The 27,647-nt window shown below is 35.8% G+C and overlaps 2 protein-coding genes across 5 annotated transcripts in view; one reads left to right on the forward strand and one right to left on the reverse strand.

Moving 5' to 3' along the window:
- Positions 1-27,647, reverse strand: part of Sema1a (semaphorin 1a) — a 462,244-nt gene that overhangs the window by 358,679 nt on the left and 75,918 nt on the right. The window lies entirely within an intron of this gene.
- On the forward strand, positions 8,881-12,702 carry LOC141435097 (uncharacterized). The gene is made up of 3 exons (XM_074097645.1): positions 8,881-8,900; positions 9,722-9,798; positions 12,298-12,702. Exons 1-3 carry the CDS (start codon positions 8,886-8,888, stop codon positions 12,497-12,499), a joined length of 294 nt encoding a protein of 97 aa, XP_073953746.1. The 5' UTR covers positions 8,881-8,885; the 3' UTR covers positions 12,500-12,702.

Below are 27,647 nucleotides of genomic sequence, written 5' to 3' on the forward strand. Positions count from 1 at the left end.
GCTACCAACAAAGAAACGCTCGCAGCCTTTTAAACACAATGCCACGGGGGTCATATCTAGATTTGATCTAGTTTTAGACGAATAGTTTTTATTTTAGTTATAATTTACTCAATTTACTTAATACTTTAGTGTAATTTTTACTGTTAATTTCTCTTTATGTCATAATTATTTTTATAAATAAATATATTCTTGAGATAATTCTCTAATGAAAGAAAGTGCACTAAGCACTATTTTCATTTATCCTCAAATACATCCATCCTTATTACGTACAAATCATTTCTCAAATACGGCCTTTTCACAATTTTTATTGATGTTAAAATTTTCCTGATCTCTGAGAGAAGACCTGTGCCCAGAAGTGGGACGTATATAAGCTCGGATGATGATGATGATTGTAATATGGCTAAGGTTTTGCCTGCGTCTCATTTCAAAAGTTTCCGAATAGTTACATTGCAATAACGGAAACTGTCAACCGCGTGCTCAATATCGAATTTAGCGAGACGCCGACAGTGATGGATCTGGAATTTGTTTCCGTTTTCTACCAAGAATCACTGTCTTTTGTATTAGAAAGTAACATTATTTATGTTTTATATGTCAAAATTGAAGGCTATTTATTATACCTAGTTTCTTTCTTACGAGTACATACTAGGAGAACCATCACAGAATTTATGTAGAGGCCATCGATTTCAAATTTTTGAACTTAGTTGAACTAAGTAGAGGATGTTAAATAATGTTGAATTCGTACAACAAACTCCTATGACCAGGTTTTAAAAGAAAAATAAATAGAAATATACATAAAAACATAGCAACAATGACACAAAAACACATAAAATGATAAATAAAATTGTCTGCCCTGCTTTTTGTCTTTATGTAAGACTCTTGAACTGATTTGTAGTGTGTAATAAACAATATTTTGACCAAGGCCACTGCTACTACTTAGTTATAACTTTAGATTTCTGTTCGAAGCAGAAAAGCGGAAAAAGCGGAAATGGACTGAATTTCCATTAGTTTCTATACATTATAACGTCAAGATCACGACCACTGTAGTGTGATCGAAATGTCGTAGTAATTTTAGTAATAAATAATTCGCTAATAGCCCCAATAAATATAAGTTACAAGAGAAAATCGTGAAAGTTAAAAATATTGTAAGCAAACCACGGAGACGCTTCTTCCGAGCTCAAATTAGGCTCTAGCTGCACGCAGTGCAGTCACGTCACTTGTCAGAGTTGTCAGACACATGTTTAATATCAAATTACCAGCAGCACGGCGCTAGCTCCGCCAAATTATAATATGATAATGACGTCGAAATACTTGCATACGCCAAGAGGATTATGCAGAAGCTGCAAATTCTAATTAATGTCGAAGTTTAGCCCTTCACTCTTTGCCAACCACCCTAGATGACAGATCAAATATTTTCCCGGACGGAACGATCAAGTTGATGAAGTAGTTGGTTTAAACGTAAATATTGGTTTTTACTCAAGAAATGAATGACGGTTTTGATAGATTGGAACGAATGTCTACTAAAACTTTTAGTTATGTTGCTGTTGCACCCATGTTTTCACTCTTTGAAGTATTAAATGGGTTAGTATTATTTCGTCTAAAAAAGCAGCTGGGCTAAGTAGTAACTGGTCTAAAAATCAGCTGGTCTAAGAAGCAACTGGTCTAAGTAGCAAGTGGTCTAAAAAGCAACTGGTCCTAACCTAGCTGTTTTTTTCTAAGACATGAAAAAACATAGGTAGGTTAGGTTAGGTTAGATTTGCGTCAAGGATACCGGTGAATAAAGAAAGTACATTTATTATAAGGATGCTAATGATGAAATCACTAATCAACTGACGTAGGTAGTTTTTACGAACTGTCATTTATAAATCGATTTTCCCATAAATTTCGTATGGATATATCTAGCTAGCTATGACGTCACTTATTTGCCAACTCAACAGACTAACTATTGATTTGTTACATACATTTCATAAATATTAATTAAAAAAAGGATTTTGCAAAACATACAATACTACTTACTAGAGCCTCGTCTTGGAATAATAGTGTGTTATGACATTATCTACCGTATTCATAAGAAAGCCTTTCACAAAAGAGATATTAGATAGATACGAGTTTATCTGAAGATGTCATTCGGAGTAACATGTACGAGTCGCAATCCTGTCTTGCGTTCATGCGTGACTGCTAAGTGAAGCAAGAAATCGAATACTAACAGTGGTAGGAACTAGAAACTAACTTGATCCTTGAACATATCAACTGCAAACTGCAACTGAGACGGAGCCTGAGAAGCGATGCCGAAGAGATATATTTGTTTAAAAAGCTGGCAACATTGATTACATTTTACGTCTTCTTGCCATTTGAGGTGTTTTAAGTAATTTTTCAATGTAATAATGTAGCATTTATGACGACAGAAAAGCCCTGTGCTTAGAGAACCTGACTAAGTATCTCTGAGATACCAATATTTGCCCGGGTTCGATCCCCGGTCAGGGCAAATATTTGTATGAAAAATACGAATGTTTGCTCTCGAGTCTTTGTCTTGAGTCTTAGAATAACGCTTTACCTATATCAATAGAAAGGTCAGGATCAGTCTTAACCCCGCGTATGTTTAAACTAAAAAAGTACTGAATTATAGTCAAGCTGTTTTAATATTAATGTAATGTTTTAAATAAAATTCTGCTGATTAAAAAAATACAAAAATATAGCCTTAAATTTGGCACATTATCTGTGTTAAGACATACGAGGAGTAAATCTACCATATATAAGGTGACTATTTCTCAAAAAGTCCATTTATAAAAAAAATATAAATTTCCTGACGCTATTTCAACACAAAAAATAAGTAATATTTTGTTTAAATACATATATAAAAAAAACCTTGTCGTAAAGGTGATAAAAAGTCAGATAATCTTTGTTGTTGAATCCAATACGAGTAGAAAGTATCGATGTAGTTACAAAATTACGATTGCGTGCCTGCATTTCTTCACAAGATTTCGTGACGTTTTCCTGACGTCAAGAAATTTTGAATGTTTTATGCAGTTCATGTTTTATGATCTCGTCTTTAGTGTTAATAATTTCTTGACAAACTGATTTCTTGAAAATTTCATGACGGGACAACTTTTTGAGAAATACTCAGGTTTACAACGTTTCATGTCTTCAATATATTCACTGTGAACCTGTGCTATGAACCCAAAATACAACACAGCTAAATAAAAATAATATTTACATAATTCACGAAACAAAGCCGTAACAAAAAAATATGGCGGCAGTGGATCGTCAAAAATGACTAGAGATGAATAATATGTCTGCCGATAACATGGTGGCCGAGTGATTTGTGGGATAGTCGCAAAATAGGAATATTCACGCGATTGATTTATCTCCTGTCTATTAAATTTATGGCAGAATTTTACAACTAACTGGCTGATTCTGCTCGTATTTCTATATTGTGATGACGTATTAAAATTTAGTACCTTTAATAAATATTTATAAGCACACAATATCTAAGAAATACGTCATAATAAAAAACAAAGAAAAATGGAACAAACATAACTTATTCTAAACCTGAAAACCTATATTTATTTATAAATATCATCCGGATCGCTACTATTGGGGAGGGTTCCTATAAGGCTGGATGCGTTTCCTCGTTGTATAGCAATGCCAATACGTTGACCGAGGAAAAAGCCAGCCCTATGATCACCTGTGGAAAAGTAAAAAATGTACCTGCATTTAAAAATAAACTAATTTTGTTGCGGTCAGAACTATGCATTCTAATTTAGTTTCATGCCACCGACCGACAAAACTCGCGTGCTAAAACTCTGCATTAAAAATAACGGCACAGTCAAAGCTGAAACTGCATTATTTCTGTTATGACACAAAACTCCACTCTCTTACCGTGTACTGCCATTTCACATATCACATTCAAAAACTTTGCCCCTAGGGTTGACAGAAAATAAAAAAAATCGTAACAAAAGAGTAACTTATTGTTACACATTTCAACGTTTTCTGGATTGTTTGAAATGTATTTTCCAGGGAAAATACCTTTTTTTTCAATATGGATTAATTGGGTTTGTTCATTGCTTCACGAACTAGTATAAAAGTCAAAATATCTTTATTCAATTTAGGCTATAACAAGCACTTATGAATGTCAAAAAAAATCTACCACCGGTTCGGAAAAACCTCTGTTGAGAAGAATCCGGCAAGAAACTCAACGAGGTATATTTTTTTTAAAACAGATTTACAATATTATTAAATGATATCTATACATCACAAGTACCTATTCAACACAAATTTATTTTTAACACAGTATAGACTTGAGTAGGTATGTATTTGATATTAATTTCAGCCTGATACCTCCACTCCAGCCGTTCCTGAGAAAAATGGTCTTGACACAGACAGGACAAACTGGCCGAAGTGTGATCCTAGAAGCTATAAGGGTTCAATTTTTCCATGTGAGACACGGAACCCTAAAAATAAGTAACGAATAGATTTCAACAAGTGTTGCAATTTTGTCTACAATTTTGTGAAAGCGTTTATAAATCTTCATCTTTACCTTAGGCAACAAAAAGATTGGGGTCCATCCACTTATTAATCACACGCAACCTGAAAGAGATCCCTTTATGGGACAAGTTGGCCTGTGTAGGTACACCACTTAACTGTTAGTTTCATGTCTGTTTTGTTTAGTAATACAAAACAGATTCTAAAAAACCTAGAGGTGCCAGCCGGGGTTTGACAGGATTCTCTACACGAGAGGCCATAGCTCCCATCACTTTGCTACCGCGGCTTTGTTTTTTTTATGTCAAATAGCTGGCAAACGAGCATGCGGGTCACCTGATGGTAAGTGGTCACCGCCATCCATGGACACCTACAGCATTATTAGAACTGCGGGTGCGTTGCCGGCCTAAGGGGGTCCTAAAAGGGGGAGAGAAGGGGGAGAAAGGGGGAGGAGAGTTGGGTCTCCGGATCTCCCACTCACCGTACGAAACACAGAACACAGTAGCAAAACTACTATTGTTTGTTATAATTCCGTAATAATGTTTCCTTTTTACCGAGGAACGTATGAGATTGAATAAAAAAGCCTCAGAGCACAGGTGACGCTACTTGACTGACCCGAGACGGATTACTGTCGTAAGCCGCTCGCCCCGCTTCAAAGAGACCGACTTACGGACCTCTAGCTTTTATAAATACACCTACTATATCTAACAACCAGGGCTCAATGTGTCGTACAAAAAACAACACCAGTTGACCCCTGGCGTTTTAGTCTTTATATGGAAAAAGGTTAAGTAACCGCGTTGTGTGCGACTAATGAACGTTAGTGATGTTTAATAATAAATAGTTAAGCGCTTTAGAGGTAGGCTTACATCAAAGGTATTATAATATTTCCGGGATAAAATGCATTAAAATTGATAGATGTTATTTACCACATTTTGTTCGTGAATGCTACGAGTATAAACATTGCGTATTTGCTGGCGTGTTAAAGTACAAGTTCATGTGTTAGTGGTGCGAGTAAGCTCGTTACAAAATGAATTAACATGAAACATGTGTACCTAATTTAATTATTGTAATTCGAGCTAGTGTATTTTAGTAAGTGTTAGTAACTTAAAATTATAATTGGAATGCTAGTATAGAATACGAGTAAAAAAACACTATTTGCACACACTCATAGGGTCTAGTAATGATTATTTAATTCAAAAAATATAATTTCATAACGTATACTCATAACCTACTCCTTAAATCAGTTTATTTACAGGAATTCTCGACAATTTGACAAGTCGTGTGTTATTATAGTTATAACAATTAAACGATCGAGACCGAAACTTTGCAGGATAGTTAACAAATTCGTCTTCATACGCTTCGGTTAAGATTATTTAATTTAACAATCATGTAAAGTTTATTTCACCAATAAATTTCATTTTGTCAAATACACTAAATATTGAGCACGCACGCTTCTTCTCATGTAAACTTGCCAACTAAAACCAATCATCCTTTATACATTTAAATCCTCCCGGTTAAAAAAAAAACAAAAGGCAGTGATCCAATGTCGAGCTGAGCAATTGTTACAGCGGCAATGCAGGTTCGCGTCGAGGGAAATTCCTCTGATTGTGCTCATTCGCTATTCTGCCCGGGACGGCAGGGTGCATTTCGAAACTTCACCTTTTCCCTTTTCCGTGCAGCCGTATCTCCCTTTGATGGGTACAGGGTAGTATGGGGTAATTTTTTCATGCGGGTCAGTCCAGTCTGTTGGGATTTCGATCTTTGGCATCTTTGGGCATCTTTTCACATCTGTTAATATAGAATCAGAGACTTTCATTTCCAAGTTTGCAATATAGATATGTATTGTTAAAAAGTTGCTTATTTTGTAAATAGAATAATTGCTAAGTAAGTATGTAAAAAAAAACCGGCCAAGAGAGTGTCCGACACGCCCAAAATAGGGTTCCGTAGCCATTACGAAAAAGTTAAGTCATATTTTACTAAGGATTTCGTATTTTATACGGAATCTTCCAAGTTTAGGTATATTTTATACCTTAGGGTGCTATTTACTCTTAAACTACTAATAATTATCAAGCAAACTTAGCCGTTATAGTTTTCCTTGTAAGTTTGATATACTTACTACCATCTTGATTTTTTTCAAATTTTTCCACCCACTGGTTTAGATTTTAGAGGGGGGGAGGACGCTCAATTTGAATGAAAATTTCCACTTTAAAGTTTAATATTTTGCAAACCGATCACTAAATCGAAAAATCGTCTTAGCAAACCCCTAATGGCTTTAAAAGACCTATCCAACGATACCCCACAATATAGGATTAGATGAGAAAAAAAATCACCCCCGCTTTACGTCTATGGGAGCGTACCCTAAATTTTTTTTTTTATTTTTTTTGTACCATTGTGTCGGCATATTTTACGTATATATCCGTGCAAAATTACAGCATGCTAGAAAGCATTGATAGTCCCTGAGCAAAGCCGCGGACGGACAGACAGACAAGACAGACAGACAGACATGGTGAAACTATAAGGGTTCCGTTTTTGCCATTTTGGCTCCGGAACCCTAAAAACGAGCAAAAATGCGTAACTTCATTAAAAGGTAAACATGAAAATCAAGTTTCAACCTTCTATACTCGTAGGTACCTAAAAAGTCTAAATCTATACCTATGAAGGACTAATGCGAGTGACAGACTGGCACAGACACACATATAGATACCTTGAGTATGACAGAGTTGCACTAAGAAAAGCTTTTCAAAATTCTCACGGAATATGGAGCTAGCTTGTTATTATTGTTCCACGTAGGCGAAGCCGCGGCAATAATTACTTTCACTTTTAAACTAAAAACCAAACTAATCCAAAGGTAAAACAATATATCAGGATATACCGGGTGTGGCCTGTAATATGAGCAAATAACTAAAACATAGATCACACTCCTCAAAACTGAACAACATTACTTCAGTGACTTTTAAAAATAATTAGTTTTTATTTTTTATTACACTTTTAAGTTTATTCGAAGAAGCAATGTAAAGCGAAATAATTGATGTTTGTAGCGTGACAGGCGACGTCAGTTTTGTTTTAGGATGGCGTACATTGATAGCAGTATTTAATTTGTATGAAAAAAGGAAAATTCAAAGACTCCATTATTTCTAAAAGTCGCTGAACTAATGTTGCTCAGTTTGACGAGGGCGATCTATGTTTTAATTTTTTGCTCATTATTACAGGTCACAACCGGTATGAATAATACTTATAATTTCACCCAGGACAATTTATTGCTAAAATAGTAGTGAATACAATCGTATATAATTTTTTTTTTAAATTTAATCGTATTTAAATTGTATACCTACCTACTCAGAGTAAAATATTAAAATTATAATTATTGTATCCATTCATTCCAAATAATCAAGTAAAATTATAAACATTGACTGCAACAATCCTATTAATTAAGGATTAGTAGTTAATTAATGAAATGTACGTGTATTTTTTTTATTGAAATAAACAGCTTTTAACTTTTTTTTATGTCATTGTTTATGTACTTGCGTAAAACTATTTGATGTTACTAGGACTGTTACTACCGCACCTATCGAATAATTATTGAATGGTATCCTTGGCACCCTGTGCAAGTGAAACTACATTGAACTATCAGAATGCAATACACTCTTGCACATGCATGTCTCAATAGACACATTATAATCGGAATTTTACGAGTACGACAGGTTTTAATTAACTATAAATTATGCGCTCGAGTTCAGAAATAGATTGTTTTGCATGCAGGTTATGCAGTGTCAGTGAAGCAAATAAAACGAATGTTTATTACACTCAAATAATAAGTAGAGGATGATATTAAGGCAAAGTTAATCTAACAGCATTTTATTTCAACTACACACATTCATGTCAGCCTTAATTGAATTTTAGGGTTCCATAGACCTTTAGCCCTATAAAATTTTAATTTAACTAACCATAATTAATTTACTATTAAAATATTTTTATAATGACATTAGACTACATTTCCACATTAACATCTGCATTTTTTTCGCTTTACCCGTGATTTTGAGACTGTTAGAAGTGTTTTGTGTCTGGAGTTCGCGCTGTAACTATTTAGGTACACCCGTAGACAAAAATCTAATAACTTATTAGGTTCCGTCGAGTAATAATGACGTGGAAATGGTTCTAAGAAGCTAATAGTTTTAAAATCCTTTCTAAATATTCTACACATCTGCCAAAGGGATCATCGTGAATTGTATTGTGAAATGGTTCTACTCTTGATTCAGTTTCTTCAACTGTACCTACCACTAAATAAATATTCATCCTGCAATGAGGGCAATACAGTAACGTGCGGCCAGGAACCGTGACAGCTTGCACAACCATTGTAAATATTAAGCGCGCGCGCACGCATAGATGGACATACGAAGACAGCTGCCGACATGAAGAACGTTGCTGTAAGTATTGTTTTTAAATATTATGTTCGATCCCTAAGGAGTCCTATATTATACATTAATCCACCCACTTCTCGCACCTCTGAGTTTTTCGAAATTCATGTTCGGAATTACATTTGAAATTTACCACGACCTTTGCGTTGAAGGAAAACATCGTGAGGAAACCTGCACAAACCTGCGAAGCAATTCAATTGTGCGTGTGAAGTTCCCAATCCGCACTGGGCCCGCGTGGGAACTATGGCCCAAGTTCTCTTGTTCTGAGAGGAGGCCTCTGCCCTGCAGTGGGACGTATATAGGCTGGGATGATAATGATGATGAAAATATTAATAAATAAGTCCTATATTTCTAAATCTAAATTGTATTCAGTACTATCCATATTTTATTTATGTAAAAATTTAATTTTCAGTATAAGTTTTGCTGACCTTATGCTTGTTCCAAACTTCAAGTTAATCCATCGGCTAACGCTCTAAAAAAAACAAGTTAAATAAAAGCCTGTAAAAACCAACTGTGACAAGAGATTGGTCGAAAATATTTTTATCATTAAGTTATTGGTAAAAAGTTTTCTTTTATTCAACCTCAGTATTGAATAAAATGACTGATGGATTGATGTTAAAATAAGATTTCTATTTCTTGCTAGTTTTTCTACAAAACATATTGTATATTTTTCAAGAATTACATGTGCCTGAAATATTTAATTTGTCACGAAAGTTGAAATTCTAGATTTATTGTTTAATCCGCAGACGTTTAGCTCGTTAAATTTATAAGAAGGTATTAAAAACATAGCAAGAAAAATCGTCTTCCTAACGTGTGTTTGTTTGTTGTAGATACTTTTGGTCGCTGCGTTAGCATGCCATTTGGTCGTCGCTTCACCAGTACCAGAACCAGACCCAAGCAAGACGCAGTAAGTACTATTGATATATAATTCACAGCTAGCAGCTTCGTCGGACAAAGAATTAGCTTGGCTATTCAAAGAGGAAACGCTGCCAGCATCTTCGGGACCTTGCCAGAGCCCCTCTCTTTAAATAATTTGTTTTAGCTTTAGATTTAGTTTTTATTTTATGTAAGTATTTTAAGTTTACAATACAATGACTCCTATAGATAGTTTTATTAATTTAATTCTTATTGTTATATATAAGGTTGTAATTTTGTGGAAATTCACAACTATATTCATATCGCTGTTTGAACCTAAAAGTCTACTAGGAGAAACATTTTAAGGGCCCACTGACGTCATCACAAATGGAGAATGGAGGCCATTTTTTTTAATTCTGAATTAAAACTTGAGGTACCGAAAAATGTGAGGGTTATTTTCAACAATACACAAAATTTTACCACCTTTGAATTTTAGGGTCTATAGCGACTGGTCAAAAATTGTAAATCATAATGTAAGGTTTGTTACAATGTAAAGTTTGACATAAGTATTTTTTTCTCTGAAACCATTTATTTTTCAAAATTGTTATAAATCAAACCTAACTTGTAGAGTTCTACAGGTGACCATTTAAACATTTATCAAAAATGTATGGTTTCAGCGAGAAATAAGATTATGACTAACATTACATTATGACTTATTAAATTATGGCAGTCGAAAGGATCCTGATGTTATTTTCAAGGGTGAGATTTAAAAAACGACCTGCTCGCCAGTGGCCAAAAAATGCTTCATTTGTAACGCTTTACTTTTGGTTATTTTTAAAATTTAGGTCCAATCATGCATGCACGCATGTCATTGTTTGCTGCTGACTCTACCAAACATGTTGTATCTTTATGTTTCGACTATGAAAAAGTCATAAAGAACTAAAATAGTTTAATCATTAAATAAACTAAACTTGTTATACATTTCTACATGTAAAGCTTTTGCGATTAAAAAGCCATTAGTAGAAATAAACTTTCTAAATCACTGCTCTATGAAGGACACAATTCCATGAATAAAATATTAGAACTCGATTTGAACTTGAAATATTAGGACCTTTGACTTTCTCGACGAAATTGTGATATTAATTATTATGACTAGCGAATTTACGTAAAATTCTATCATAAAACTTATACTTTTAAAACCAGTAAAACACAAGTTCCCAAAGTAAAACACAAGTTCCCAAAGTGTCCACCAAGGCGTCCACGGAAAACCAGACGAAGGTCCACATTAGTGTGAAAAACAATCGTAGTTTTGGGAATATAGTAGAAATGTAGCAGTAGGGAGTCTACCGTCAACAGTAAAACTAAAACAAAAAAAAGTTTTTATATAGTAATTTTAAATACCAGCTTTTTTGTTTTTTTTTATAATCAATACGTTCCCTCAACAAAAAATTTAAGGTTATTTAATAACGAAAAAGATTTTTAGATCGCCAGACGGGATTGGAACCCGCACTTTCTGTGACTTTAGGTACCTACGCGCCAGAAGTGTTATAACAACCAGACTACCGGAAATCTATCCGTACCAAGTTTCAAGTCGATATTATGAACTGTTGAAGAGTTCCGCCCTGCGGAGGTGATCCTGGCCAAACCACCCAAATTTTCCTGCCAGATTATTTTATTTTCACCGAGCATACATAAATATGTGAAATTTTATGTCAGTCTGACCGTGACCACTCGAAATGGGTCAAAGACTTCTAAGATTTGATTGCAGAGAACTGGTGAAACTAATTAAAGTTGTAAATAACATAGGTACTTTTTGTATGAAATTTCTATAAAGTTTTTTTAATACATAAAATTGACCGTGATTGACCCCTGTCTCATCTGATGTTAAGTGCAGATGAGGCCAAAGGTGTATCTCACTGGTTTAGTACGAGTAACAGCCTATTCACTCTAGCCTTGAACCCCTTCTTGGCCTTGGCCTTGTAGTTTACCACTTCCTAACAAAATTTGATCTGCATGTGCTAAGTATATTTAAACATTGTCTTAGACCGACTTGGTCGGACTAAATGTAACTACATAGCTCTGAAGTTAACTGCTAACCTAGGATGAAATAGTGGCAACATGGTATAGAACTGCTTTCTATAATCCCGATTTAGTGATTTAATCTTTTGATCTAAGACCGTTCATGAGGGACTTACTTAATTGCATTCAAGACAACTTGCCTTGCACAAAACAAAAGGAAACCTAAAAAAACAATTATTGTTTTTTACAAATAAGCAGCGTTACCACTGGACTGCAAAAATGTGTAGGTATACATTTATTCATTTCACTTTATAAAACAATCCAACGGCCGAAACTAATACAAGCAATCTTATTGTAAGGTTCAAATCGTACAAAAATTTATTAGTTTTTTCATATCTACAGCATTTTTGACGTAAAATGCATAAACATGCCAAATATTTTGCAAAAGAATACTTTTTTCTAAAACTTTATCTATTTCTGTTCAGATTTTAAACAACTTAGACAAAAATAACTATTTTTTTATTTGTTTCAGCATCAAGGTCCACCTTCCCTACAACGTCCATACAATCCATCACCATCATGTCGAGAAAGTACCAATATTTCACGAAGTACCAGTCATCAAAGAAGTACCAATTATAAAAACTGTACCAATTTATAAGACCGTGCCTATTGTAAACACAGTGCACGTTGAAAAGCCGGTATTCATACCAATCAAAGAACATAGTTGGCTTTAAGAGATCATAGAGTAAAATTTCTCAGCAGGTACACGAGGTGCTGCTGTATATCATGTAGGAAATTGTTCTGTATAAATAAATAAAATAGAAGTATCCTAAGGACATAGTGGATCTGTGAACGTCGAATCTTTTTACACACGTATATTTTCAATAAGAACATTATATGTTGTTTCGATTTTCTGTGATAAAGTCTATTCTTTATTCTTTTGTGTTATTTTATTATACACCGTTAACTGCTCAAAATCTTTATAAATTGATTCTCATTATTTCAAAAGTATTTATAAACATAAAGACAAAAAATAGTTGACGTTTTATTTTAAATGGTGACATACATATTTTAAAATTCATTTAACTCATTCTTTTTCGATATAGGAGGTTTGTTGCCAAACGCAAAAAATGCGTAAACGGTATTATAATGCTCTCATGTGACACTATTGTACCAGAAATTAACTATACTTTTAAAACCTCTACACACGCAACTAGAGCAAGTGTTGATTACCCTAACATAAAGCTATAACTACATTAGGTTTGTCAGCATTGCGTGGGTTGGATCTTTTCCACACCTACAAATGAAACTAAATGTGAACATTGAACTTGTAAGTATAAAATACGGCTACTTTTGGTATAAAGAAATATAGATACAATCTGTCTTGTTCATTGTGGATTCTTATCAGCCGTTTATTCATACTTTTCCTTCTATTTTTAAACCCCAAGGCTTAAAAGGGTAAAGGGTGAGGGAAAGTTTCACCTATGTAGTATTAGGATGAACCGATTTTACCTTTCATTTCATAGCTGATTTGATAAAAATGGTCCTTAACTATGTTTTGTTTCATGCAATTAAATTCGACACTTCCTAGTTGTCCAATTATTGGAAATAATGTTAGTACTCTAACTTTTATACATTTTTGATACTTCAGATATAATTTGCAATATTCGAGCATTTGCAGTAAACAAGAAGGGTCCACGGAAAAAACGTGTCTAATCACCTAAGCAACTCTTTAACAGTCAGCAATAAATCACGAACAATTACTATGGTTAGCATTTTTTTATGTAGCCTGTAATATGTCCCACTGCTGGGCAAAGACCTCCCCTTTCTTTCGCCAATCTTCCCTATCATGAGCATGCGCCTGCCAATCGAGCTGAAAAGCGCTCAGGTCGTCCCGCCATCTCCTCTTGGGTCTGCCTCTGCTCCTTTGACCATCCTTCGGAACCCATTCGGTAACGATTCGTGACCATCGGTCTGGATGCATGCGGCAGACATGTCCAGCCCAGTCCCACTTCAGCTTGGCGGTCTTGACACCCACATCGGTTATACGGGTTTTGGAGCGCAGTGCCGTGTTTCTGATTCGATCAGTTCTTCGAACTCCCAGAATACTGCGCTCCATTGCTCGTTGGCAAACCTTAAGCTTGAACTTTTGAGCTTCAGTCAATGACCAAGTCTGGGCGCCGTAGGTTAAGATGGGAAGAATGCACATGTCGACGAGTTTGCGCTTAAATAACAGAGGAAGGTTTATTTAAAAGTTATAAAAATATATTTATTGCTTTCAGATTATTTCATTCAGGTAAGGCAAGTCATCAGTCATCGGTCAGTTTGTTGCTCAATCCGCGTACGGATGTGACGTCTCATAAAACAGTAGCTGTATTTGAAGGGTCCACGGAAAGAACATGCTTAGTAACCTTTTTTTTAATTGAGATTTAAATCTCAAAATTTAGAGTTATTAATAAGGTAAGTCATAGTACTTTGCGAGGTCTACATTTTGAGATTAAAATCTCAATTAAAAAAAAAGATTACTAGGCATGTTCTTTCCGTGGACCCTTCAAATACAGCTACTGTTTTAAGAGACGTCACATCCGTACGCGAATTAGCACCAAACTGACTGTTCCCTCATAAAACACAATCGCGATACGCATTCGTTAATTGTCGCCCAATTAAGTCTTTTGTCGATCCGTAGGCACTTGTTACCGATAATTATTTCACTCGTGAATATACCCCCTGACAGTTCCGATAACACGCCAGTGTTAAAATTGAGATAACAATTTGAAAGGTTATTTAATTGGAATTACTTGCATAAAACAATTGAACGTGGTATCAATAATTAAATGGCTGTGGGCGATCAGCCTTGATCAGCTGGTTGGAGATACCAATAAATGAGCTGAGTTTTTAAGTGTCCTACTATTTATTACAATACATAGCACCAAATACATAGCAATTTAATTTTCATAAGTATTGTGACGTAATCGTCATTCGCTCGTTTATTTCAGCTTCATTTGGATTAGTCGGACAATGACAAAGAATGGCGGAAGGACACGACGAGATACAGACTGTAAATAATCCCACATTATACGTTTAAAGACGAGGTACTTATCACCGATAACCATAAACTCAATGTTTTAAGTAACTGTGCTGAAATATCGAGCTTCTCTTGAACAAACTCTCTGTTTTCTTCGGGAACAAAACTTCAATTTAAATCATAAAATATACTTAAACTCGTTTTCAGCATAGGCCTCAAAATAAAATAAAAAACATTAAAGGTAAACTAAACGACTAAATTAAAATAATTATTTACACCGGTTTCCAAGACAAATAGGTAACTTGAATGAATTTCGTAAATGTTCAAACAGGAATTCTTTAAATTCTAGATACTTAAAAACGCCTTATCTTAAACAGTACGAAATATTATAACTTTTTGACAACAACGTTGTCGTGATCGTGTCAAGTCCATTGAACCAGATTGAACCGTATAAAAAAAGATTAATGAAGCGAAAAGCGAAACACACATGTCTTGTGCAGATTAACGCCATTTTAAATAATAAGAACGTTAAGAATATTAATCAAAAACCAATTATGCGGTTCAGCAGTTTGATATTCATCTGAGAATCATTTGTTTGCGCGAATTATATCAATTAACCGCATATAATAACGATTGCAGTGAGTTTATTTTGATGATTCTCTTTGGCATTCTAATTTGAACGTACACTATTGGGCATACAAAGTGACCCTTTAATTCTGTACATTTATAGAGACATTTTGACGTCGTCTTAAGCCTTAACAAGGACTGAGTAAAGCTGCAAAGCAATCTACCGATTTCCTAACAACATTGATTTTTGGCGTCAGCACGATAAAGTAAAGATTAGTAATATCAAACAGGTCAAGTTTCAGCAAATTTACATAGAGTCCAGAGTTGCTCCACGTTTGTATCGCAAGGGACGTACAAGTTTCTGAGACCGGAGTTCATTCGCTCCAAAAGCTTTCCTTTGGCCCGTCTGGTTGTTTCGACAACTCTATATAATCCAGTGATTTCGTTATATTACGCTGAAATGTTTTCTCCAGGGCACTCAGTATTAATACCTATCTAGTTAAATATAACTCTGATGGTGTGCCAATGATTTGCTATTTAAATGGATGAAGCGTTTAATGACTTTCAAAGGTTAGGTGCAATTTTGAAGGTCTAGTCAGAACAAAGAAATTGAGATAGAAATTATCTTAGGCTAATCTTAATGCTCGACCTTATAATTTTCAACTTCAAAAACACGCGACGTGTAATTTATTTATAGCATTTGACACTCTCCGGAAAAACGGGTAGATATAAAATCCGTAGCGGCATAAAATTATTTCAAGACTTGTAAAAGTACTAACTGTTACATTACACGAGGAACAGCTCTCTTAACTGACAAGAACGCTTGTTAATACACCAAAATCAACCATAACACGAAGAAATTTATGCCCACAATCGCGAAGCCTGCCCACTCCGCTCATTTGTTTAACTCATCAAGGAAAAGATTAATTAGGAAGATTAGTTATCGCCTTTAAAGATTACGTCATTGCAAGCAAACGACGAGGGGGGTTGAAGGGTGGGTGGGGTGAAGTGACGAAAACGCACAATATCTCGTTCGTTCATTCTTGCCTGCGGCTGACAGGGGGAATCGTTGTGAACTTTATAGTCGATTTTACTCGAATACATCTACTACAGACTCAGTTCTGCTTGGGAACGGAGCCCTGTCACTAGATAGCTGAATGAATAGTGATAATCTACAAATGGATTTAGAAGTTTTGAACGTAAGAAGTTTGTGGATAGAGATATGCAGTCGTTTTTAGGATACCGTATACCCAAAGGCTGCCAACGGGACTCTATTACTAAGACTCTACCGCCCGTCTGTATCTGCGTGATATCTTTTGAACCGTGACAGTTAAGCACAATACAATAGGTACACTACAGTGTATCTTTACTATACACCAAAATATAGTAAGCAGTCAGAAAACAGAGGTAAGTACATAAGTACATGAATTTTTTTCAGGTAAGCAATACCCAACCTTATCGGTTCAGAGCGCACGTGAAATTGTCACAGATTATAATAATAAATAATGAATCAAAATTAAAAGAGTCTCCGTACAAGAAACCTATTTCCATCAACGAATTTAATACATAATAGTTGTTTTACTTTGGTATAAAATCTTTCATGCACGAGTCCGGCTTAAACAGTCAGCAGCAAAAGTAGATGAACAGTTGTGGTGCTCAAAATGATCTTGGGAGTAGAGTCAATGTAGATCATTTTACATTTTGAACACCGTAACCGCTCATCCACTTCTGCTGCTGGTTGTTCGTGGTTGCTTTTATGTAGAAAATGATTGAAACGTGATTGAAAAGAATGACAAATAGCAAGTCAATCTCGCAACCAAATTAGTTCACCAGATGTTATCGCTTTATAAAACGGGTGGGATAGCAAAACCGTCGTATAATAATGGATCGATGTTATCTCGGCGAGGAAGTGGGAAGCCTAGAATAGGCCCCATAAAAGTAGACACGGCCAAAGGAATGGCCCAATTTGGCTTATTTTACTGCTATCTAGAGGAGCGATACTATCTACTGAGTTATTAGTCTTGAAAAAATGTAACGCGATTTTACCTTTATATTTAAGGCGAGATAAAGTACAGTTGACAGATATTAAGAGTTACCGTTTTATAACCTTGTTTGTAAGAAATGGGATAAGGCGATGAGCACCTCTTTTATGAAAAAATATTTGTTTGCGTCATACCTTAAATTGAATTTAGGCTACAGTCTGTCTCATCATATTTTTTATACAGCATTAATAATTATGTATTATTCCAAGCATAGATTTGCCTCTTAGACCCGACTAAGTGCGATTTAAGAAATAAGAGATTTCGATTTGATCACATTCCCACGCGCGCCGAGTATGTACAGCTACTTTGTACCAGCTTTACTCGCTTTTTAGACGGTACCCAGCTCCTAGACCAGTAACGAGCTCTTAGACGGTGCCAGATAAGTATCTAATGTAGTTGTTGTTGTAGTTATTGTAACAATGACGAAAGGGACTACCTATAAAATTCGTCATTCGTCAAATTTATATACGGAACCCCACTATGAAAACTTGTTATTAAACTTAAATAATCCATACCTATACCTAAATGTTATAACTCTCGCACCAACGTACGTGAAACAAACTTCATTAGTTCCAATGTCCTCATAACTCGGCTCTCATCTCGAAGACGTATTTCTCTGGAGAAAACTGTTCAAGTATTTTAAATATTGTTGAGATAAATGAGCTCCATAAGACGTGACGCGACAGGTCATCGACCTTCTTGGCAGCATTGTCGCAGAGCAAATGTAATAAACACATGTGCCAAAGTATCTGATATCTACATCTGTATCTATAACGTCGAGTGGATATACTATATATAGTCCAGACCCGAAGCCATCGTATTCCGCCCACGAAACATAACTCGGAGCACTTTATGAAATGCTGAATGTTTGATTCGCAGCGCTACGTCTGCTACGGCGTAGCATATAATGTGGGTACGTATTTACTACGATATTGTATGTTTTTAAGTTTCAAACTTCAAGGTCAATTATTTTTAATTTGGCATATTTCGATCGTTTCCGATTACAGGCATCAATATTTTTATAATAATAAGAGACGCTCTTTTTTTATTTTAAGCCTGTAGAGGGTCCCACTGCTGGGCAAAGGCCTCCCCCCATGTCCTCCACTCTACCCGTTCTTGGGCGATCTCTGACCAGCTGCGAAGAAAGGCGTCCAGATCATCCTCCAGATATTTAAAGGTTTACTTTATTCAATCTTCTAAATTAAATTAACTAAAAAAATGGACACTTGATATTATTTCACAAAAGATTTTTCAATAATCTCCGTATTATTTGGTTAAAATAGGGAAATGAAATTAACTGAGTAGTCAGTTCATAATTCATTAATTTTACACAATCAGGCAATTTTCAAAAGGCTTTCCATAATAAATCACGTAAACTTAACTTATAACCCTTAACTTTCAAAGCTATACGATTCCCCGTACGATATTAAATGTATAGCCAGCAACAAAAGTTTATACAGCAGACAGTTTGCGGCGGGAGTTGAGGGAGTTCCGCTCTTTAACGAAGCGTTTCCGTTGCGTCGCCGACCGTATTGCAGTTTTATTGCAGTTTTATAGCGATTTTATTCATATACAATATAGGTAACTCGTTGTCGATAATGATGTTAGAATTATGTGTAATAGTACCTAATAGTATGTAAAGCTATATCTTTCTAAAGTTTTGGCTAAACGACGAGTCTGCTTTGTACCTATAGATAGCGGCGGCGTATGGTAGAGTCACCTTCATATATCTATCACAGCAGAGTGTGCAAGAATATCTGAGAGATCCTTCCGGCCCTAGAAATAGTCGTATCAGATATTTATGCATACTTTGTTGTGTCAGATATTAGTGCTGGTGACTGTACATGCACGTATGTAAGTATAAGGGGCTGTTTTACCACCCATTGATAAATTTTATTTGACGGATAAATGTGATCCTATCTCCGTCTATTCGAACATAAAAAACAGAGACGGCATCACATTTATCCGTGAAATAAATTTAAACAATGGATGGTGAAACAGAGGGTAATAGTAATAATTTGAGACACTAAAAACTAAATTTACCTACCTTGTTTGTAAAATCCCTACTAATACTATAAGCGCGGCGTGGGACGCCCTCAGACTACGTGGAGCGATAATCTTCGCAAGGTAGCTGGCATGAACTGGATGAAAGTGGCCAAGGATCATGCTCAGTGGCGTGCAATTGGAGAGGCCTATGTCCAACAGTGGACTAAGTTAGGTCGATGATGATCATATTGACTATCACGCTTAGGATTTTATCCCGCGAGAATATGAGGACAAAAGTAGCCTATGTGTTATGCCAGATGTCCACTTATCTTCATACCAAATTTCATCCAAATTCGTCAAGCAGTTTTAACGTGAACGAGTAACAAGCAAATTTACATTTAACATTAACATTTTCTTCTCTTTGCTTGTGAAACAAACTAAACATAGTCAAAATATAAATTCGTCGTAACACAAACTTTTCCATTTTTAATCTAGGTCAGCCAGAAAATAGTCCTAATTTTGTTCGACTCTAATTTTCGCAAATTTATTTAAAGTTGTTTAAATTTTCGTTCACACGCCATGCACCATAGCGTGACCGAAGCGAAGTGGTGTTAATAATACTAATTAGTTACGTAACATAGGCAGTAATTAACTAGTCATGCAATCAGCTAACACTGATTCCCACTTAAATGCTGTAAGTGATGTGATATACAACCTATGAACATAATCTGTCGAAAATGTGCTTATTTAAATGTAAAACAACATGCTGTGCACAGGAGTCCTCTCAGAACGAGAGAGCCTGGACTGTAATTACCTACCATGCGAGCCCAGAGTTCCATTCAAACGTGTAGATATTTGGTTCTACCTACATTTTATTTACAATTGTTAAATAAATATACCGGGAAAAAAACAGGATTTGTGATTGGTCTCTTTAAGTTTTTGATTGTTAATATTTTTTATGGCAGCTATAATAGGTGTGTATCGGTAAAACACTTAAGAAGATGACCTGTTGTATGTAGTAGTGCACGGAATTGATGTGGGACTTAAGTCATTTTTCGAATATGGAACGTCGACTTATCTATACGGACACGTTACTACTACATATATACAACAGGTAATGTTCTAAGTTTTTTACCTTTACACACTTAAAGCTAGAAACACACTGACCGGTGCGGCGCGGCGCGGAGGCGGTACCGGTTGTAATATTCGAGCTAACGTGAAAGCGGCCACACAGAATGCCGCGGGACGCTTATTTCCCGCGTAGTATTCCGTGTGCCCTCTTTCATGTTAGCTCGAATATTACAAACGGTACCGCCTCCGCGCCGCGCCGCACCGCTCCGCCACCGCTCTCTGTGTGTTTCGTGTGTTTCAAGCTTTAGTGGTATTTGGGCCAAAACTATTTTACCGACACTTTGGGCGTCTCCTGCGTTACCAAAATTGACTCTGGCGTTACCAAAAAATCATACTTCCAACAAGATATTTCATGGTTTAATATGTTGAACTTACGAAGGACGGCATGTATTCATGTACACCATCTATTAAAAGAAAAAAACATGTCTACTTACAAAAAACTGTAATTGTTTGAAAAATGTCGCGGACAGATTAGTGTCGGTAAAAAAGTTGATTGACCCATTTACCTCGTAGCAGCTTAAAAGATACCTAGACTAGTCACCAGGAGAGTGTTCTAAAACATGTCAGTTCATAGATTATTAGAAAATATTGGACACATAATATGTTTTCTTTCGTAAATGAAACAAAAAATGATAAAGATATTAAAGTTAGCCAGTTAAAGTTCCGCGCGGGTCCTCACTCCCGAACTTTGGCGCGTTTCATCTTTGTCATAATATCTTATTTCATTGACAAAAAAAAGGTTCCAATATTTTCTTATAATCTAACTGACGGACTAAATATAATAGATTTTTTTTTTACCCAGGAAACTACCCAATTATCGTCATTTGTGAAGTGAACCCAGTGAATAATTATTAGCCAATTGCGAGCAAGACTGGACCGTCAAATAAACCTCACGATACTTACGCCATCTAGCTATATTTCGCCTGTCTTTTAGCCCTCTAGTTCCGTACTATGGGTACTAAGGCAACGGATAAACACACTTATATAGATAAATATATACTTTAATACATATTAAACACCCAAGACTCGAGAACAAACGCTCGTATTATTCATACAAATATCTGCCCCGACCGGGAATCGAACCCAGGACCTCAAGCTTCGTAGTCAGGTTCTCTAACCACTGGGCTATCCGGTCGTCCGGTCGTTAGTCGGTCCAGTGGGATTTTTAGTATGAATTAATCCGGGGATCCCGGTATCCGACATAGTCCGACGTCCCGGGATTGGATTCCGTATTTGTGACTTACCAGAACGCATTCTGACGCGCACGCAAGCGATCTTCGTAGTCAGGTTCGATTAGATTTTTAGTATGAATTAATCCGGGGATCCCGGTATCCGACATAGTCCGACGTCCCGGGATTGGATTCCGTATTTGTGACTTACCAGAACGCATTCTGACGCGCACGCAAGCGATATCGCCATCTATCCACTTCACATTAGAACTTACCTGTAAAAAGTGAAAAAAAAAACCGTGAGACCGCTTGTAGACGTCCGTCGTTTCACCGGACAACGAACCGTTTGTTTTTGCCGGACTTGCGGTGTTGTATGGCTAAATCGCCAGACGGGGGTGTCCGGCAAAAAAACGGTCTATATACTATTCTATGTCAACTTTATATTCTTTCCCTCTAATGTATTTTTATGTGTATCGAATATGTGTAAATAAATGTTTCTCTCTCTCTCTCTCTCTCTCTAACACAAATCGGGGTATATCTTAACACGACTTACTTCCACGGTCCGCAAAGCCATATCAGGCCATAAGCATCAAAGTTATTACCACATAAATAGCAGCGTTAGTCACCAATGCATAATACATAAAGCAATCACACATTAGGCATCAAATTAATCTTGAAAGGTGGCTAGCTCAGAATATATAATGGCGGTGCCGACTTGAAGCTCTCGAGAGGGTAGACTATTGACTTAAAGCAGACACTCGGCCGCTAGAGGCCTCTTCTTTGTTGGCTAGACTAGAGCTGTTACTGAAAAGTACCAAAGCTATTTTATGCAAGAGGTGTTGATAATTTAATTTGATCAGGACAAAATAAGTCCAGGTAAATCTTTAATTCTAAGATATATTAGCAATATTTTTTTAAATTGATGTCAAAGATTATTAGTATTCATTTTTATTATTTTATATTAATTAGTTTTTTTCTTAAATAGTTTAAGACGTTTTTTGAAATAAACTGTAAAGAAAGCCATATGAGCAGATAAAATATTCTTCTAATTTTTGAAAGTAATTGTTGGTGGCCAGTATTTTTGAGATTTTTATTTAAGTACTTAATCCTACTAATAATTGGTTGGAGGTTGGTAATAGTTGCTCATACATTGAGTAAAGCACGGTGAAGCAAGTTTAAAGATTGATTTACCTTCACGTTAAATAATTCGAAAACATGTGAAACATATTGTTTCAAGCAGAGTAATTAATTTTCCCAAAATGCTAGCAAAATGCATACTTGAAACTACCGTGAGACTCACTCATATTTTATATAATGACCCGGATAACTCACGTCTTAAATCGAGTTTAGCTCGACATGTTTCGGGCTAATAGCCGAAACATGTCGAGCTAAACTCAATTTAAGACGTGAGTTATCCGGGTCATTATATAAAATAAAATGCATACTATGAATCTCAACCACCTCCTCAATACCTACCTACCAGAAATAATAATACGATCGATTAAAATCTATCCAATATTCAGCCTATTGATAAATACAAAATTATAATCAAGCTTAGGACGTTCGCAAAACCTCGCATTAAAAAGGCCTCGTGGAGGCTATTCAATTTGTGAAGCATTAGATTGATTGTATGATTAAAGGTCAGTAACCTTTAGGCAGACAGGCCAAGACCATACCTAATCTTATTTATTAAGTTAACATGTGTACTAACATTGTAATGCCTAGACCTATGTCACCATGTTTGCCTTATTTGGTATCTCTAATGGATTATATTGATTGTACGTAGGTATCTTATGTAAATACGTTGTCGAAGCAAATATTATGTTAGAATAGGACGGGACGAACATACCTCTTAATCGAATTAGAGTGTTGCTCATCATTTTCAAGTTTCAGGGAATAACATCTTATCCAAGTAGATTATTAATGAGATCTCAATAATAAAGAGTAAATGATGAGTGGTTAGAGAACCAGACTACGAAGCTTGAGAACCAGGTTTCGATCCTCAGTCGGGCAGATATTTGCAATACTTGTATGAAAATTACGAATGTTTGCTCTCGAGTCTAGGATGTCTAATATGTTTATCTCTATAAATAATATATTAATCCGTAGAGCCATAGTAAAAGCTTTGCTTAGTTCGGGCCTAGGTCAATTCTGCCCTCCTCAGGCCAAAGGCGGTATCTCATTGACTGATAGGTACCTACCATTATGTAAAGACATTCTGCATCAGATGGTATAAAAAGATATTACATTTGTGTTTTTGAAACTTTATCTCGTAATTGATATAAATAAAGTATTTCATTATAATTAAAATTAATTCAATTTAAAAGTATTACTAAAAGTAAAACAAACTAATAACTAAACTATAACTAGAAAAAAAATGTAAAGTGCCCCCCCGCGAGATGGACCCAAAGATGCTGGCAGCATTTCCTCGCTGTATAGCAATGCTTATTTTAGGTACACGTTGTGCGAGGAAACTGCCAGCTCTTCGGTCCCCTGAGATATCCGATAGCCGTATAAATAACTAAGGTATATTTTTTCAGTTATCACCTTTTGCCTCAAGAGTGTAGAATAGGTGTCAATTGTCCCATGTCTTTATTTTTTAAATGTCTAGTTAAACCTCTAAGAGATTTTCTCTGCAAAACTACGCTTTAGTAGACTAGAAGCCACACAGGCAAAGTATATTGTTTCCCGGACCAGCAATAACTTTACGATGTGAAAAGTTAGTCGTACAATGGTTATTGTGAAGGGGCAAGCAAACACAGACACACTACGGTAGCCCACCTTCATTGCGGCAAGCGCTGCATTTTCTCGTCTCTAGTTAGGTCTACCATCCGTTTGGACGTGTCCGGACATGTCCCAAAATGCTTAGATTTATCCGTCACGATTTTTCAGATTCTATTCCACAACCCTATTCCTTACTATACGCTAAAATTACAAAAAATGACCCACCTTTGAGCTTCGAATCACTCCAGTTCTTCTAAAATTGGTTCCTCATTCCATATTTCAATATCATACATTTTAATTCTAATCTCCTAGCACTAAGTATCGTAGGTAGAAATTCACTTATCGAAGCACACTGTGTCTAAAGGTTAGATTATCACCTACTATCGTAAACGCTAGACTAGTTCTTAGTAGCTGGATTTGTCTGAAAGTTCAGTTTCGTGATCATTTGCAATCAAATGTCGCCTTTTGAATTTATTATTGCTTATGCAGTTTTTTCGAAAACAAGTGATATATAAATGGCCTGAAAACAAGTGATATATAAATGGCCTGTTAGAATACTTTACTATTACTTTATTTAATAAACCATATTAAAATTAATTTTGATCGTTCAATTGTTGGTTCATATGGTATATTCATGGGCGATATTCTTTAGTAACTCCAATGACAATGACATCAAAAACCGTGTTAAAAATAAACTTTTCAGCAAAAACTTATTCCTGCTCAACCTTGAACGCGGGCTTTAAATTGTGAAGATACCCGCCGCTACCACAGGCGATATCTTTGGCAAATTGATCGCAGATACAAAGGAGTTCTTTCACGAGACCTTTTCCCGCCGCCCTGTCAGCCCTGGAACACAATGCCGAGCCCTGCGCTTACAAGGCCCTTTCAATTGTTCGTCCTTCTGACGTGTTTGAAGACCTAACAAATGGCAGCTATCACCGATTTCGTTCAGAAAGTAAAGAAATAAAAAGAGTTTACCAAAGTTTAATTTCCGCTCCGATGCGGACTGTAAGGATTTGGGGAATACTTTTTTTGTATGTAAAGGAAAACTTTTTAATTGAGTTACGGAAAAATGAAAACTTGACGTTTTTATTGGATGCGGGTAGTTACTCGCACTGATTTGGTGACGTTTATTTGTGACTAAATAATTCTATCTTTAAAAACCTAATAAACTCGACTAGCGACACGAAAACTGACGTTTTGATTTACATTTTGTAGCCAATGTAAAGCGGATTTTTTTCAAATCAGCCCTTAAAGCCATTTTATTTCTAATTGACATAGTCACTTGTCGCCTTTCGTAGCTTATTTAACCAATTTTGTTTGTATAATGAGTAATGAGATACCTAAACAGCACCCGCGAAAAGTACGTAAAAAACAAGATGCAGGTAACCAAACTCAAAAGAGTTGAACGACAAAGTCAATAATATTCAAATCCCTTTCTGCAATGTTCAACCTCTTAACTACCCCTCTTTTTGAAAGGCTAACTATCCAAGTGCCTACATATTTAATAGAGCGCTTTCTTGAAACAAAGAAGTGTTGATAAAGTGGTGGGTTGGAGGGGGGGTCTGACGGAAGCCTGGCTTCATGCTTCCCTAACTCGCTGACGCAGCCTTAACTGAAGCACATGCACAGACGTTAATCCATTTACTTTAGTAAATCAACCGTGTCTTTAGATGCACGTAAGTTAGAGAAAACGTAGGTAGACACATTTGTGTGCCTTTGCAAATATGTGTCCATTTACCTTGTAACAAACTATGTAGAGTTAGTTACACAAGTTCATAATACGTTACTAGCCTACCTAACCTTCTTTGAATTTTCAAATATTCAATCTTATGACAATGATTCACGAGGATATTAAATAATATTGATTAGGTTTTTGTGGACGGAAAGTTAACGAGTTTAGTCAACAAACTTATATTAGCTTACATTCGCATGATAAAAATACAAAAAAATTTAGTGCTGACTTTTGGCATGTCCAAGCGAAATATGTGTGTATGACCCTTAGCGGCATTATTTGCCCAGAAACATAGTAAGCGTGTTTAACATCTACATGGCTCTGCTGTCGATAACTGACTACTAATTATAATAATTGATAGTCGGAAGACGGAACTGACAGCTCTTCCGGAGATCGAATGCCGTACAATTGAATACTGATGAAGCAATGACAAGACATCTATTGTTCGATATCATTACACTAAAGCTAGCGGTTTTCGCTTTATCCCTAAAGTCGAGTTCAAAAGTTCGAAAACAAGATATTTTGTTTCAAGAAACCATACCTTAGAATATAGAGGGTTTTAAGACAAAACGAACTTTTCATCCTTATCATGAAGTACGTTTGTCTCGGCGAGATTGTACTTTACTAGTTCTGTATGTAAATTTGTGAAGTGAGTTACAGCGACTTTGAAATATATTTTATTAAAATATTGAGAGTATTTTGAATTTGCAGCGCAAGTATGCTGTTTCTGAAAAAGCATTTGGTGCAGCATGTAAATCAGGCTTGGCTCGACAAAAAGTCACGGTTCGATAGAAAAACCAGCAGTCAAGCACAGTCAGCCGTCTGACTTTGTGGAGAACTAGTCTTTGATTGTACGTTCCTTTAGCATCTGGGCGCCTGGTAACTTTTTGTTTTGTCCGGATGCCGATAAGGAAACAAATATCAGGTATTTCTATCTACGCCGAAGTTATTGTTTGTATTTTAACGTTATCAATTTTGACGTCGGCACGGACGCCTAGCTACGATGGAATTCCCTTAACATTTTGTATACATATATCAATAATGACGTATTTTTTTTATACAGTCAACTACAAAAAGATCGATACAAAGTTACAAAAATATGTGTACACAACTTTATTGACTTAACATTAAGGTCGCGTATGCAGCATATTTTTGTTACTTGGGTTATACATACCAAGGACCATCCTTAGTTGTGCTTAACAATATTTTTGAGGTGGCTGCTATGATCTGATAAATAATAAGCTGTACTCAGTAGGTAATAATATTTCAAAGGAACAATAAAGCTACCTTTGAAAAGATAGTAATGATCAAAGGAATCTCTTATTTAGTTGTCGTTTAATTTTTCGCATCTCGAAAGAACTCGCACGGGTCACCGGCGTTTTGCAGTAGAATTACGTGACTCTTTGTCAGAGAATGTCTTATAAATCTCGTTCGGAAGCATTTCGAGCAATTGGAAAAATCAGTGAAGTAATAAATTCTCTGTGGACCGTCGGGTGACGTCGA

Source organism: Choristoneura fumiferana, chromosome 14, assembly GCF_025370935.1.
Source record: "Choristoneura fumiferana chromosome 14, NRCan_CFum_1, whole genome shotgun sequence".
NCBI classification, from domain to species: Eukaryota; Metazoa; Arthropoda; class Insecta; order Lepidoptera; family Tortricidae; genus Choristoneura; species Choristoneura fumiferana.

Bases quoted from the DNA above. Each gene is read 5' to 3' on its own strand.
- LOC141435097 (XM_074097645.1), top strand. The intron at 9,799-12,297 runs GTAAGTACTATT...TATTTGTTTCAG, and splicing joins CCAGACCCAAGCAAGACGCA to CATCAAGGTCCACCTTCCCT.